This window comes from Protopterus annectens, chromosome 6.part0, assembly GCF_019279795.1.
Source record: "Protopterus annectens isolate FY-2018-M chromosome 6.part0, PAN1.0, whole genome shotgun sequence".
Taxonomy (NCBI): Eukaryota; Metazoa; Chordata; order Ceratodontiformes; family Protopteridae; genus Protopterus; species Protopterus annectens.
The window spans coordinates 1810478049-1810494734 of NC_056737.1; the positions used below are offsets into that span (position 1 = coordinate 1810478049).

The 16686-nt window shown below is 35.3% G+C and overlaps 1 protein-coding gene across 1 annotated transcript in view; it reads left to right on the forward strand.

Moving 5' to 3' along the window:
* SNX31 (sorting nexin 31) overlaps nt 1-13467 on the forward strand; it is a 553376-nt gene extending 539909 nt beyond the window's left edge. Inside the window, exon 12 of the mRNA XM_044073704.1 lies at nt 12568-13467. Coding sequence (XP_043929639.1) covers nt 12568-12666 — 99 coding nt within the window. The 3' untranslated portion in view covers nt 12667-13467. The remainder of the gene's footprint in view (nt 1-12567) is intronic.
* The last annotated feature ends 3219 nt before the right edge of the window (nt 13468-16686 follow it).

A 16686-nucleotide genomic window follows, 5' to 3' on the forward strand; every position in this document is an offset into this window, starting at 1 on the left:
TTTTGTCCTTCTTTCACAGTTTTGTCAGAATCAACTCCTTTTGCTGGTAGGATTGCATCCTTACTATTAAAGGTCTAGGTTGCTTTCTTGTAGCTAGGTTTGGAGCATACACATGATGTGCCCTTTCAACTAACAGCTTTTGCTGTGGAATACCAGTCCAGTTGCTTATTTGTGCTATCATAAAATTAATGCAGTCTGTTCCTTCCCGCTTCTCTGGTATAGCTGAAATTCTCAGGTTTTCCCTACATGCTCTGTCTTCTAATTCTATTATTTTTTTGAAATAGCTCTTCCTGAGCAGTCTTATATTCAGCCAGCTTTTTTTTCATTTCAACCTCTGATTTTTGCAGCTTTATCACATCATCTGAATATCTGTTTAACACGTATTCCATTTTTCCAGCCTTTTGTACTGATATACTCATCAGTGTTTCATTTATTTTAACCAGGTCTGTGTGCAGTTGTCTTGTATATTGCTAGAGGTTGCATTGCATTTTACTGAATAGTTGCAGAACTTTCCCCAGTCAGTGTTTCTTCATCACTTTTTGTAGCTGTTTTTTCCATGTGCTCTGTATTTCTTTTTTCCTGGCATACAGGCAGTACACTTACTAGCTAGTTACTGACATTTACTCAAAAATACAAAAGTCTACTGGCCTTCTCTGTTGAATTCCTGTTTTCACACCAAGAAAGCTAGAGTTAAGCTGTTATTCAGTGTACAGCCATCTTGGCTGTCTGGTAGCACACTTATATTTGCTGCTGAAAGACCAGATGGCTGTGGGTTCTATTCCCTCTCAAAGTGATTGAATTACTAATGCTGCAGTGCAGCAATCCTGAGTATGTCCTCCTTCAGATGACATGCTAAACTGAAGTCTCATATGCTTGAGTTGGTGAAAGCTCAGGTGGATGTACAAGATTCCATGGCACTTGTTGAAAAAAGTACATTTTTTATTGCTATATACATTACATAAAGTCCATTTTCCACTGTATTTGATTTCATTTAGCCCCTCATTCCATATAGTTCATGAAACATAAAATACTACTGTGTCCGTTTTCTTCAGTTCTTTCTGTTCTTGTGCACCATAATAACAAAATTCTATTATGTCCATTTTTATTTGCTCAAATTTTCACAACCTTTTCACCCTATTAAGTTTGCATATTTCTTTCCACAAATTAACACTTTCACATTTCAAAAACACATGCTCCGTAGTCTCAAACTCTCCATATTTATTACATATTCTGTCTTGCTTTTTCTTGTATGGCATATTCGCCTTAACTGGCAATTTTCTAATAGGCAATCTCCATAAAAAAATCATTACATTGTTTAATCTTTTTGTAGTTGTATCTCATCATTATGGCTTTTTTCTTCTCTATTTCTAAATCTTTTCATGGATCAATGCAATAAAATGCTTTCATAATATTTAAGTACCATTCCTTTCTATTTTTTTCACATATTCTTTTTTATTTTCCATAACACAATTTTGTTTTGGTATTTGTAGATCTGTGTGTGTGTGTGTGTGTGTGTGTGTGTGTGTGTGTGTGTGTGTGTGTGTGTGTGTGTGTGTGTGTGTGTATCTTCAAAAAGCTATCTGAGGGATTGCAAAAGTGCATAAATACTGATCACCTGCGAGTCTGACTGCCATTTGTAGTAAGCTGTTGAGATGTTAGCATGTATGTCTATAAGTTCTGTCTGTTAATCAGTTTTTTATATTTTATGATGCTGCTATCCATCCTGATATGTTTCTGTGTAATAAAGCATCTAAATGAACTATCCCGCATGTTCATCTTCTATGTTAGAGAAGGACGAGCGACATGGTGTCAGAAGTGGCATGTCTAAAAGACTTGTTGCCAGAAAGAGTTCCAGTTTCTCCAATTTGAGTCCAAGAGGGACCCGTTGGTATTGGAGGAGTATACAGGACTGGATCATCTCTACTGCACATATAGTTCTCAAAAGAGGTCAGAAATTAATTTTAGATGTTAAAATAATAATTTCTTATTCCCAAAATATGAAACAAAACATACAGAATGCTCTAAATGATATTTAAATAAACTGATATTTCAGATATTGATAAAAATATCCAAATTACTACAGAAAATGTTTGAAATAAAGTCTGAATTGCATAAAATGAATAAAATAAAAGGAAAACTGCATAGTTCACATATTTTTGTATTATTTAAAGATATCCAAGTTATCAGAAATGTATGAAGTGTTTGATGTTTGTTTGTATTACAGTAAAGCTATTTCACAAGATGCAGCCATTTCAGAGCGTATTTAGCAAAGTACAGTATTTTGAAGAGTTTATTGTGCATTTGAATGTTATTACAAGCTGCTGTGTATGCTTGTTCATACATAATTAGAAGGGACATATTTTCAGTATATGCTCAAACACACAATTTGTTGGCATGGCAGATGGATTTTGAAAACCCAGTGCACTTGCATTTGACAGTAATATTGCAGAGAACTGGAGAGTGTTTGAGCAAGAGTACATGTTTATACAGGCTGCATTTTCTGATAAAGACGTCCGTACAAAGGCATTTATTTTATTTAATCTAACTGGGTCAGAAGCCATTGAAAGGGAGAGATAATTTGTGTATGCACCTGCTATCTTTGCAGGAGAGGGGGAAAACTGCCATATTGTTGTACTGGCTGAGTCAAGGGAAGACCCTGAGTGCTTAAAACATAAATTTAAAGAAATGTGTAACCCCCCAGACAAACATTACAATGGAAAGGCACTTATTTTACACAAGGTATCAAAAGCCTGGTGAAACTTTTTCAGCATATATAACAGACTTGAGAAATAAGGCTAAAACATACAGATTTTGTGATTTAAGGGATGAGTTGATAAAAGACTTGTGTTAGGTATTGAAGATGATGCTATGAGAAAGAGTTTGCTTTGTGACGGTGATTTAACTTTGAATAAGGCCAGTGAGATTTGTCAGATGTAAGAGCTCACAGAAAAGTACACAAATATGCTTACAAATGAGAAATGCATGCTTCCTGTAACTTCTAGAGCTCATGATGATAGTATGCAGTATATGGTTAAAAGAAATAGGCCCAAGCACATGGCTGTAACTGTAGCCCCTGCAATACTCACTGGTAAAGCTTTCCAGCAAGTTCCAGAGTTTACACAGTCTTAGTGAAGCATAAGATTGAGTCCTCAAACTCAAAGTATGGGCCTCAACCTAGTTTCTTAGCCAACTGTCATAATTGTGGTGAAGAGCATGAAACTAAAAAGGAAAAATCTTTAGCTTTTGGTCAGCAATGCCACCAATGCAATAAGTGGAATCATTTCAAAAGGTTTTGTAAATCAAAGAGCACACCTTATTTTATTAAAAGGGAACACTGAAAGAAATGACTTGATCAGTTAGAAAGCTGCAATCCTACTTTTTATGTTGATGGTATGTCAGTGCTTCATGAAACAGTCAATGCAGTAGATTTAAGGGGAAATAATGAAGTATTTTGTACTGTTCAGATAAATGGATGACCCATAAAGCTCAAACTTGACAAGTGCAATGTTATGCCAGCAGAAACATTTTCTAGAATATGTGCTGGTGAAAGGCTTGATTTGGCAAAGTGCGCAAAGCTTTTTGCTTATAGAGATGAAGACATTCAAACTGAAGGCTCAGTAGTGCTTTTATATTACTCTGCTGGGAGAAGCTACAACTTATTTTATGTGGTCAAGAGGCACGTCCAGTCATTATTAGGGCTCAGAGATGGTTTGAAACTGGGACTGCTTTCAATTAAAAAGGAACTCTTATGTTAGCTTGAAAGACCACTACTCTAATTTTGCCCAACATATATTTCTACCTTTGCTGATCTTTTCGAAGACAAACTAGGCAAGCTTCCAGTTGTGTACTCCATAAATTAGATCCAGATATCAGTCCAGTTAACATGCCATCCAGGAAAGTTCCAGTAGCTATACAGAACAAAGTCAAACCCAAGCTAGATAAAATGGTGCAACAAGGTGTTATTTGGTGTGATTTGTCCAGTAGATGCACCAACTGAGTGGGTATCTTCCATGGTGGCAGCTCATAAGAAAAGCTCAGAACATGTATTGAACTCTGAGATTTAAATAAAGCACTAAAAAGACCTCATCATCCAATGAGTACAGTCAAAGAAGTCACTGCTTTTATGCAAAATGCCACTGTTTTTTCTGTCGAACATGCAAAGAGTTTATGTTGGCAAATTTTGCTTGACAAGAAATCCATATTGCTAACTACGTTTGGAAAGTACAAATTTTTAAGAATGCTATTTGGGAAAAATTCTGCAAGTGAAGTCTTTCAACATGCAAAGGAGCAAATTTTTTTCTGGGTATCCTTATGCTGTTATAGTAGATGACATACTAGTAGGAGGTAATGGTGAAGGTGAACGTGACAAGAAACCTCAGGAATGTTCTGGAAAGAGCATGTCAAGTGAATCTTAAGCTCAATCCACAGAAATGCAAATTCAGGTTACATGAAGTTATGCTGATCATTTGTTTACCAGTTCAGGCCTACGACCAAACCCTTCTAAGCAAACAGCCATTCTCAAGATGCCAGCTCCAGACAATGTTCAAGCCCTGCAAGGTTTTCTTGGCATGGTTACCTATCTAGGCAAGTTCATTCCAGACTTGTGTCATATGTCAGCACTACACAGAGAGTTGACATGCAAACATGTGTCCTTGTCTTAGAACAGCACCAAGGAGCATTTGAGGTCCTGAAACAGAGAATTGCTAGTCCACCAATTCCCAGATACTATGATGTTCACAAACCAGTTACTCTTTTATGTGTGTCTTCGAGATTTGGTTTAGGTGCAATCATTCTACAAGAGGGGTCAATCTGTTGCCTATGCTTCAAGAGCTTATACCCAAACTGAAATGCAGTATGCTCAGATCAAGAAGGAGCTTTTGGCAGTTATGTTTGTATGTTCAAAGTTCCATGATTGTTTATGGTAAACCTATCCAGATCGAAACAGATCACCAACCTCTAGTCAGTATTTTGAGAAAGCCTATGCATACCATTCCAGCCAGATTGCAACTTATGATGTTGAGATTGCAAAAGTATAATTTCACTCTTGTCTACAAGAAAGGCAGCCATCTTTATCTTGTTGATAATTGCCCAGATCACCCAGGAACAACATTGAACAGCATGAGAATGAGAATCTTGATTTTGAAGTTATGGAAGTGAGAAATTTTTCTTCTTAAGGAACTGAGAGATCATGCAGCCACAGATCCAGTTTTACAGTGACTCAACCACTTTATTCAATAAGGATGACCGTCAAATCAATCTAGTTTACCTCAAGAAGTGTAACCTTACTTTCCATGCAAAGATGAGATTTTGTCTGACTATGGTATCATTATAAATGGTCCGAAATTAATTGTTCCAAAGTCCTTGCAACAAGAGTATGTTATTATCTTGCATCATGGTCATCTAGGAGCAGACTCTACCAAAAGAAGGGTGAGAGATCTAGTATTTTGGCTTTCTATGTTGCCAGATATTGAGAGAGTGCTGTCATCTTGTTCCGTGTGTTATGGTACTAAGTCAGAGCAACTGAGGGACTAACTTCAGCTAAACCAGATTCCTGAACTACCTTGGTTGACAGTAGCCACTGATATTTTCAAATTGAATGGTCAACATTACTTTGTGTTGGTAGACTCCTATTCAGATTGGTTGGAGATTGACCTACTTCCTAATCTATCATCCAGTACTGTCATCACTAAGATGAAGCGTCATTTTGCAGTCCATGGTAGTCCACACAGTTATTTCTGACAATGGCACACAGTTTACAAGCCAACAATTCAAAAGATTTGCTGAAGAGTGGGACTTTACTCATGTCAAGAGTAGCCTAGATTATCCACAATGAAATAGTTTGGCAGAACATGCAGCTCAAAGTGCAAAATGGTTATTAGAAAAGTCAAAACAAGACCGTACTGATGATTTCCTGCATCTCTTGATTCTCAGAAATATTCCTTGTGATAAACATCTTGGTTCACCTGCCCAGAGACTTCTGTCGAGACAAACCAGAACCACATTACCAATCTGTAGTCAATTGTTGGTTCCATGTGTCAAGAACAACAGGTCCGTGAAAATCAATCTGTTGAATCATTTAACCCAGCAGTCCTACTACGATAGGACCAGCAAACTGTTCAGTCCATTATGAGGAGAAGTGATAATGATGCAAACGTCCAAAGGTTATGATCAGATTGGAGTCGTGAAAAATATTTGCTCAGAGCCGAGATTGTACATTGTGGAATCACAAGGAGTAGAGTTTAGGTGGAATCGGAAGCATTTGATGCCTGTGTATGAGCCTATGCCACAGCACATAGCCTGTGAGAAAGACTATCTCGGAGTGAGTTGTCCAGTGTTCCAATTCCAGAGGAAGTACCAGAGAATATTCCCATTCCTGTGATGAATCCACAAGTTCCTGATATAAATTGTTCATTGAGGATGGTCAATGTTGCTAAACCCAGTCCAGCTTATGTTACACAATCTGGTCGTATCTCCAGACCATGTTATAGATGCACGGTAACATGGACCTGAACATTGTGCTTATTTCTAATGTCTACAGTAATGCAGGTCTAACTCCAATGTTATTTTCAACATTTAGATCAGTGTGTGTGTGTGTGTGTGTGTGTGTGTGTGTGTGTGTGTGTGTGTGTGTGTGTGTGTGTGTGTGTGTGTGTGTGTGTATGTATCTTTAAGAAGCTATCTGAGGGCTTGCACATGTGTATAAATACTGAGCGTATGTGAGCCTGACTGCAATTTTGTAGTAAGCTGTTGAGATGTAAACATGTATGTCTACAAGGTCTGACTGTTAATCATTTTTATATTATATAATGCTGCTATCCATCCTGATATGTTTCTATGTAATAAAGCATCTAAACAAACTACCCCACCTGTTCGTCTTCTGTGTTAGAGAAGAACAGGTGAAAGTACTGTTTCATTTCTTCATTCACAATGCTTTTACTTCTTTAGCTCCCATTCCTTCCCACAGTTCTTTGTATTTGTAATGTAATATAATTTCTATCAAGTTTTTATTTTGATTCATAATTCCATTTAATACCTTATATAAAATTAAAGCTGCTGTATGTACTATTGGGTTTATTAAAACCAAGCCTCCTTGCTCTTCTTTCATATATATAATCCATGTCTTGACTGGATTCATTCTAGAGCCCCATATAAAAGAAAATATAATCATTGGTTCCTTTTTATATTTTCCTATTACCATGGTGTTCAACAAGCGTACCTTTTTCTGCATGAAATTCTGTATGATTTCCAAAAAGTCATATCCTTTACTACTTTGAGTACATTATCCCATTGCTGTCTGTATTCATTCCTTCCAAATATTATACATTCAAACCCTAATCCTTTACATTTCTCTTTATACTCAATCCATTTTTTTAATTTATACTTACTTTTTCATTTACTCTTCCATCCATACTTTATTTTTTAACAATTAGTATATCGTCATCCACATAATTATAATTTATTGGCAATTGTACTTCCTTCTTCATTTTGTATCTACCGCTACTTGGCATTTTATTAATTTGCTTTACTATTACATTCATAACTGATGAGAAAATTGCACTACAAGCTGGGCAGCCCTGGTTTATTCCACATTCTATTTTTTCTTCCCCAATCCAGCCATTTATATTTAATTTCACATAGTTTAATTCATAAACTGATTTTATTACTTGTAATATTTTTCAAGTGTATTACGTGCCTGCAAAATTCCCCATAATAATTTATATTGAATATTGTCATAGGCTTTACTTGTATCCCCTATCATAACCTTTGCTTATACATTTTTATTTTATATCATCCATTATTTCTCTTATTCATAATAACTCTTGACTTCCTTTTCCTTTTCTTTCAAATACATTTTGGTTATATATTCTAAACATTTTTTTTGTAACCTTTTTGTTAATATTCTCATGAAAATGTTAATATCTGTATTATTCAGTGTTATAGATCTCCAATTTTTATCTCATTTTTATTTCCTTTTTTAAATATAAATTTTATAACTTCTGTACATCTCTCTTTCTCTTTAATTCCAGTTTCTAACCAGTCATTCATAACTTCTATAAAAATTATTTTTTGCCACTCGGTTTCTTTATACATACCATATTCAATTCTGTCCAGTCCTGTTGCAGAATTCATGTTAATATCTTTTAACATTTCATTCAATACTTTCATAGTTATTTTTGTTCTAAATACTTATCTTCATAATTTAATTTTTCATCTTAAAAATTTGTTGCATTTTTCTTCTCTTTTAACAAATAATTCCAATCCATATTCTTTAATTATTTTGTATATTCCTTCTTGCTGTCTTATTTGCTTATCTTCCTTATTCTTTAATTCTCTTATTATTTTTCTACCTCTTCCTTTTCCTTCTAAACAACATTTTTGTGTATATAACAAGTTAATTTTAATTTGATTTGTTTTATATATTTCTTTTTCTTTTTCATAAAAGGAATTTGTCTTGTCTAATAATCCGAGTGTTTCTTGACTTAATATCTTCTCTCTTTCTTTTCTTCCATATACATTCTAAAACACTTGTTTATATTTCTCTCTAAAATTAAGCCACCAAACAGTCCAATTAAAATAAAGCTCTCTGATATTCGTGTGATTTTTACATAATTCCATAAATTCTTTTTTCACTTCTAAATCTAATTCCTTTTCATTAATTCTCTTTCTTCCTTTTCCTGTTCTTATATATACTTAATTTTCCTGTATTTAACCCATATAGACACATGATTCCAAACTACCACACCATTCTAAAGTTTTTCAGTTTTTTTTCTTTTCCTTTAACTCTTTTCCCTATCAAATTCGTTTTTATTTCTTAATGAATATCAGTCAGCTTCTTCCTTACTTGTCTTCTCTGTTTCTTTTTCCTTGTTACTTTCTTCTACTTCATGTACAACCTCTTGATTAGTAATATATTTGTACATTTTCTTGTATAACACATTCTTCTATCTCTTTCTCCTGTATAATTTCATTTTCTTGTATATTCATTTCACATTCTAGCCATGAATGGCCAGTATTGCTACATTTCTTGCACTTTTACATTATGTCCTGTTTTGCCACATTAATATATTTATCACATTCATTGATTAAATGATCATTTTTCCACAAAAATAACAAGTCTTGGTTGACCCCTGTATAAAATCATAGTGCTATTTACACTAATGATACCAGGTACATGCATAACATAATCATTTTCTATTTTCAGTATTACTCCACATTCCCATCCCCCAGTCCATAGTCCTCTTTTACTATATATTTTTCTAGTGTCTTTTACTTCTTTACATATAGTTAACAAATGTTCTTTCAGTTCTTTTGTTCAACTTCAGTTCTAAACCGGATCATTATTCTTCTTCTGTTTGTCTATATAAAGCTTACACCAAGTACTCTGACCATGGATGAATATTTTTCTTTTGTTCATATGCACCCAAAAAAATTCTATGGCCTGCGCAGTTTTAAATATCAAGTCATAAAAAGGCTCTTTATTAATTACAATAAATCTCTTACCTCTTTTGTTTTGATACCCAGGGGTGCAATGACAGAGTCCCAAACCTCATACCTGTCCAGACTTTCTTCTTTTTTCTGCTGAAATATACTGTATACTTTTTTCTTCTTCTTTTTCTTTCTTTGTTCATTCTTCTACAGTTTGTGCTTAAGTTTTTTGTCTCAGGAACTTTCTCTGGCACAGTCTCTTCTTCTCCTTTTTCTTCTATTTTTTCCATGATGTCGCTCCATGAAATTGCTGCTCCAATTTCTGTCTCACTTTGGTTTACCATTTCTTCCAAATCATCCCGTAACCCAGCCCCCCAATTAGAGGGTTGTAATTATGCATTTTCACAGGTAACTGCCCCTCCTTCAAACAATCCCCTATGAACGTTTTCCTCGGACTCCATCTCTGTTTCAGCTACATTCTCCTTTTCCTCCAGTGTCACTCTTTTTTCTGCACGCACATCACCAGAAAAAACGTCTGGTAGTGAGTCTAGCATTTCAACTACATTTTCAGCAAATTTCACTTCAATTTCAGCAAAAGCTGAATCAGTCATGTTTTCTCCCTGTTCCTGCTTGCTGCCTCCATGCCTGGACAGGAAATAGGAAGTCAGGTTGTGTAACACACACACTTCCTCTGACTACCAGGAGTAGGGAAAGTTCCCTTATGTCCTAGCCAAATTTCCCCTTTTAGTAGAAATTCCACCTCTGGTCTCCCCTGAAGAATGGGACTAACCTGGTCAACAAAGGATAGCTACAATAAAAATAAAATAGTTTTAAACAAAATGCATTTTACATAAGCTGTGTGACTACATTGACGTATTCATCCTGTAGAATTTGAATGTAATGATTTTTTTTTTCAGCAGATTTCTGGGGTGCGTGCGTGAGTGTATGTATGTGTGTGTGTGTATATATATATATATATATATATGTATATATATATATATATATATATATATATATATATATGGGTCTACTTCTGTTTATCAAAAGCTCGTTCTTTAGAAAAACAGAAGTATGACCCCATTTACGTGAAAGTGCACTTAACCAAAGGTGCACTTTCACGAATACCAGTTCACCGAACCGGACATAAAAAACAAAAATAACACTTGCATCACTGAGGCAAGCTACAGTGGGGATAAGAAAATATACCCGTTTCCCCACTGTAGTGTGGTCTCTGAGTTAGTATATATAAGTAGAGGGGTGTGGGGAGTACAGGGGGTTTAACCCCCTGCAAAACTGTTTTTGTAGTGTTTTTTCTTTGTTTTCGTCTGATTTGGTGAACCGGTATTTGAAAAATGCACTTTTGCGTAAATGGGGTCGTACTTCTGTTTTTCAAAAAACAAGCTTTCGATAAACAGAAGTAGACCCATATATATATATATATATATATATATATATATATATGTGTGTGTATATGGTTTATATTATAACAGTGAACGCTTAAAATAGTTCGGAACAGCAATTTTTTTTCCCCAGGAAAGAAATTGCTGCTCCGGGTGAAAAAAAACCCCATAAAATAAAGTAGGGGGGCTTCACCCCCACACACCCCCCCTACTTAAATATACCAACTCCGAGATCGCACCACAGTGGAGGAAATGGCAAAGTCCCGAAAACAGCCCAGTCACTGTTCTGTGTGTTTGGGATTTCGCAGTTTCAATTTAAAATGGTCAATAAAAATTTTAAGCATTCGCTGATATAAGGAACCTATAGATATATATATATATATATATATATATATATATATATATATATATATATATATATATACACAGATAAAGATGTCCATATAAAATCGGACTGTAGGAGACTATGCCATTAGGGAAAAGACACTGCAGTATACTTTACAAAGAAAATGTTAATATAGTTCAACACTCTATTTATTGGTATTCCTACTGGTATTCCAGTGTTCTTGGTGTACATAGACAGATGAAGGAGTAATATTCAGGACTGCATGTATGCCAGCAACATTATACAGTTAGCATACTGTTCCAGTCTATATTATGCTGCAAAACTGGTAGCTCTGAAAGCTGCTAACAAAATGTATGAAACGTTTTGTTATGTAACATTTCCCTTGTGAGTGATGGGCAGTAGTGAGCTTTATACAATCACTTGGCTGTCATGGGCCATCCAAGCAACATCTGCAGCACAGTTATTTGGTCAGCACACACACACACACACACACACACACACAAATCTGCCTAACTGAAACATTCATTACTCATTCTTGATGCTGCAGTGTGGCTTTCTGAAAGAAGAGAGTGATTAAAAGAAAATTGAAGAAAAGCGCAAAAGCAGCCGTGAAATGCATTACCTTTGCCTGATAAAAAAAGTACAGGGAAAGGAAAATATGGAGGATGAAATTCATTGCACAATCACTATGCTAGTGAAAAAAAAAACATTCCAGATGGAATTACTGTTTTGCATTGAATATATTACATCTGCACTGATAGCTGTTCAACAACAAGTTCAGAATTAGAACATACAGCCGTTAGGTGGATTTTCCTGGTTTTATGTTGGGTGCCCAGTTTCTTTCAGTACAAGGGCCCATCTCATTAATCCAAAGTCAGGATCCTTAGGATGTGGTCTCTAAAATACTCTTGCAGCATGAAGCCAAGTTGACAAACCTGTCTCCAGGGTGCTTGTCTTTTTCTTTCTTTCTCCTTTGTTTCTGTCTTCAGTTCTGTATACTCCAGCTTCATTCTAGAAGTGACTTTCAACATTGATTACATTAGACAAGGTAATGCTGCCATTGCTACTTTGACTTGTGCTGTCCCTATCTGGACAGCCATGCAAACCTTGGGAATTGTTGTTTGTAGATTTAGTGTGCTTTTACTCTATAAAAAAATCAAGATCTAATGAGTGAGAAGACAGCCTAGAACTTGTCTGTTTTTTTTCTTTCTGCATTATTCCCAAGCCCTTTACAGACAAATTTGAGGAATAGCTGCCTAATGTTACTAACATATTTACTGTGGCAGAAAATGTGTACTAATTTAGTTTTCAGCATTATTCTCCTGAAAGAAATTTTGCACTTTTGGATTTCCCTTACTATGATTTACTTATTAATGTGCATATTTTGCTTTTCAGTTTGAAGGTTCCAGTACTGCCCTGGGCAAGTTTGTATCGTCCTTCAAAGTGAAGAGAGAGCAAAATGCTTCAGAGGATGTTCAAGATGAGGACTTGTAAAATGTTCACTTAATAAATAGTTGCACTTTGTACCTCTTCATGTTATATTGCAAGCTTGTTGTAGTCCGCTATTTAAATGAAACTTGAAGGTTTTATTTACTGTTTCTATTGGACTATTTACTCTCCAGCACTGCAGAGCAGCTTGCAAAATCCATGACAAAAGCATGTTATGAACTGCCACAATCTCTGTCTGTAACCATGTGCTGCAAGTCAAACCTGTGAATCAGGCTGGTTCTCTTTTGAAAGTTTTGTGCATTGATGGTGACAATGATAATTTAGTTACATATATGAACATATGATCACCTAACTGAATGCATAAATTAAGTGGTAAACAGGAATCCTTTGTGTTTATATTAGTTACGAATGTTGCACTTGATGTTCAGCAGAATTTTTTGTCCTGTATAGGCAACTCTGCAGTAAGCACTGTATAAAATCTCATTTATATTTTCTGTTGGAAATAGTAATACTAGAAAATTAAAATATGAATGGTTTGTATATACACATGTGACATAGAGCTGTTTTAGGTATACTGATTTTATATATGAACAGGAGTTGGGGGGGGGGGGTAGTGCATTGTTTCGTACTTATGCTGGATAAGAAAACAGGAATAGCTTTACCTTACCTAGCCCCTTTCTAAATTGTTGAGAACAGAGTAGTGATGTCAATTGTTTAACTTTCAGAGTTAAGTCCTCACGCTTTGAGATGCACATAGGCTATCAGCCAAATTGAATAATATAAAAAGATAAAATCCACCACAACTAAGAGGCCGTAGTTAACAGCAAACAGAGATATTATGAAATATAAACTCTTTGTAATAAACGGCAAAAGTTTATTCAGACCATGTTGAATAATGTCATGTTCCATTAACTTCATTTGTAATGGGTCTAATTCCTCTTTAACCCCATATGGATAGTCTGGGGTAGTACCACACCCTTATTAATTGAGTTAATGGAAAATAGATCACAGAAATGTCTTGCAGAGATGTGCATCATGAACTTGTTATATTTTGCATTTTATGGGGGGGTAAGTATAGTAAAACAATGCTAGAAAATGTCTATTTACACATTCGTCTTGTACACTGTGAGATTTTGTGCATTATACTTATATAGAACCCTTAATATCAGTATTGTATAATAATTGTGGCAGTGAATGCTTAGTGTTGCAAAGTACTGCATATCAGTTTAGTCTACACTTATCCGTTATACTTGCATGATAACATATATTTATAGCATCATGCTGAGAGTATACTTTTTGCCATTCTAAACAAATGTTGATGCTGAAGTATGTTTGTATCAAGGAGAACCTGCTGAATGTGAATTTTTATCTTTATTTTAGTGCCTTTATCTCACATATGCCCTTATTGCATACATTTAAATGTATTCATTTTACTTGTGTTAATTCTTGCTGTCTGACATCAGTCTGGTCCCACTAGCTCTCCTCAGTCTCCATAACCATGATGGGGAAGAGAGAGGGTTGTCCCAGTATGGCTTTGTCCTGAAGGTAAAGAGGCTGCTCACCAAGCCTATACTTAACCTCTATATTCACAGTAACATACAGTAATGTCATTGCCAGTCACATATTCATGTTTCCACATGCCCACTTTCTGCTGTAGATGATCCTCCAAGATCCCCACCTCATTGCCAAAGCAAAAGTCTAGCTTTCATCAATGCCTGTTAGCCAGGCAGAATGAGAGCCACACCATTATTCTGAGAGAATAGCCGCTCAGTCCTCTGCTGTAACATCCAGCAGGAGCTCTGTATTTAATACTAACATTTTCATTTTTAAGGTAAGATGGTTGGGATATTTTAACACTTATAAATGATATACAGCCCTAACTATTCCTGTTTTTCATCAACCATTTTTATATAGTTAGCTGATTTGTAACACTGCCCACCTTTAACTTAATATGCCTGCAAGGTTACGGTGGTGATGGGGGGGTACTAACACTTAACTGGATAATGAATAAATGCTACCCCATCTACATCACTGAAGGACAAGTTAGCCATTGTGCTTTTTCAGCCAGTGTCTGCATCTGCCTCCATTATAGTTGCATAGTGACTTTTTGTAAGGTTCAAATCAAGAACTAACTGACTGCTGTGGAAGAAAAATACCTTTTATTCTGTTTATAAGCATTTCACAGCATTTTAGGTTTATGTTTAATATGCAGCTACCAGTATTGTGTTGCAGATGTTTTGAACATCCAGGTAAGCCAGTTTTAAAGTATTTTCTCAAGCCAAGCGTCAAACACCCGTGTGAAGTATTGGGCTAAAATGCATGAGTTATTCTCTACTTCTTTCCTTTCTTTAGGTAAAAGTAGAATATCTGCTTTTCTGAGTCTCAATTTGAAACCTGCCTTTTGGTTCTGAAGTTCCTTATATGTATTATATGTACAATTAAATGTCTGTTACAGTTTTAATTTCTTTACTTTTACAAATTATTTGTTATCCTACATCATGTGTTAAGGTTTGCAAACATGAATATTACAATTGAGTGTTTGATGTAGCTTTACATGGAGTATATAATTTGTTTTCTTGAATTTATCTTTTGTCTGTGTAATGACTTAATAAATTGTATTATTCTACTTTTTGTTTGGGGCTTTATATTTTTTCTGTTCTCATTAACTGAATCCCTACATCTTCAGCTGGCTGTAAGCTGTAAAATTGTACATTAGTTTATTTTGCAGTTGAAAACTTGTTTGAGTTTCATAATTTCATTACATGTTGGAAAGCAAATGCCCCCATTCTGAGTCTGCCATGCAAGTCAGGCCCGTGTCTTTTATATAGTTATGTTTGAATGATGGTGGATTGTTAGTATTAATTATGTTTTATTTGCATCTTAATGGTGATGTACCACTTTCTTTTAATCATATATTAAAACAGAGTGAGAAGGTCACACAGAAACAATCAGTAAAAACTTAAATGAAAACTCCAGCCAAGCTAGAACTTCCACTGAGTGACCTCTCAAACCTCTTGTATCAGAGGCACATGGGATATATGCAAATGACCCTTATGAACATCAGGTGTTTCAGCTATATGGCGATTCTGAATGCCCATGACTTATTTCTGTTTAAGTCGTTTCAATGGACAATACTTTATTGGCCTGAAATTATCCATTGAAATGACTTAAAAAGAAATAAGTCATGGGCATTCAGAATCACCATATAGCTGAAACACCTGATGTTCATAAGGGTCATTTGCATATATCCCATGTACCTCTTGAGAGGTCACTCAGTGGAAGTTCTAGCTTGTCTGGAGTTTTCATTTAGTTTTTACTTTTAATCATAAATTGGCAACTCCATAAATAAAGTTATTCCTTAGTAGGCAAGGCTGAGTCCCTGATGTACAAGACCTGTAATTGTTACTCCTGTAAACATGGAGTAACTTGTGTTTGCAAAGTAAATACAGTAAAAATGGTAGCAAAAATGTTTTTTGCAGTGTGCAGCGTAAGGGACTATAATCTATACCCCTGCCAATTAAGTGAACTAGCACCAGGATTACTATGCCTCTGAGGAAATGCGACATTGGAATTAGTATAAAAATACTCAATTTGCACTTTATCTTCCTGTTCTGAGGATCACATTGCAGTTCTCACACTTTCGACATGAAACTAGTAGAGACCACGCTCACCTTAATTTTTAGGGCACTCCACTTAATAGCAGTTCTTGAGTGGCATATATTTGTATGTTAGACACATGCTTCATTGAGACTGCCAATTCAAATAAAAAAAAATAGCATCCATAAACCATATAATAGTATGCTGGCCTCTGTATTTTGTGTTATTTTATATGTTGCACTTTAATCAGTGTACTGCCTTGCAGAATTTGTACAAAGTAAGACACTGGGCTAAACTGTAGAAAAATCATATTATGGTGGTCATTTTTGTAGGTTCAGACATTTGTAGTAATTTCCTACAAACATTGACAGTATTAATACTCTATGCCTTAATGTTTTTAGAGCAATAATACATGGTTGTGTTATGGGTTATATACTGATATACCACAACTGCCAGGGCTTGATCACT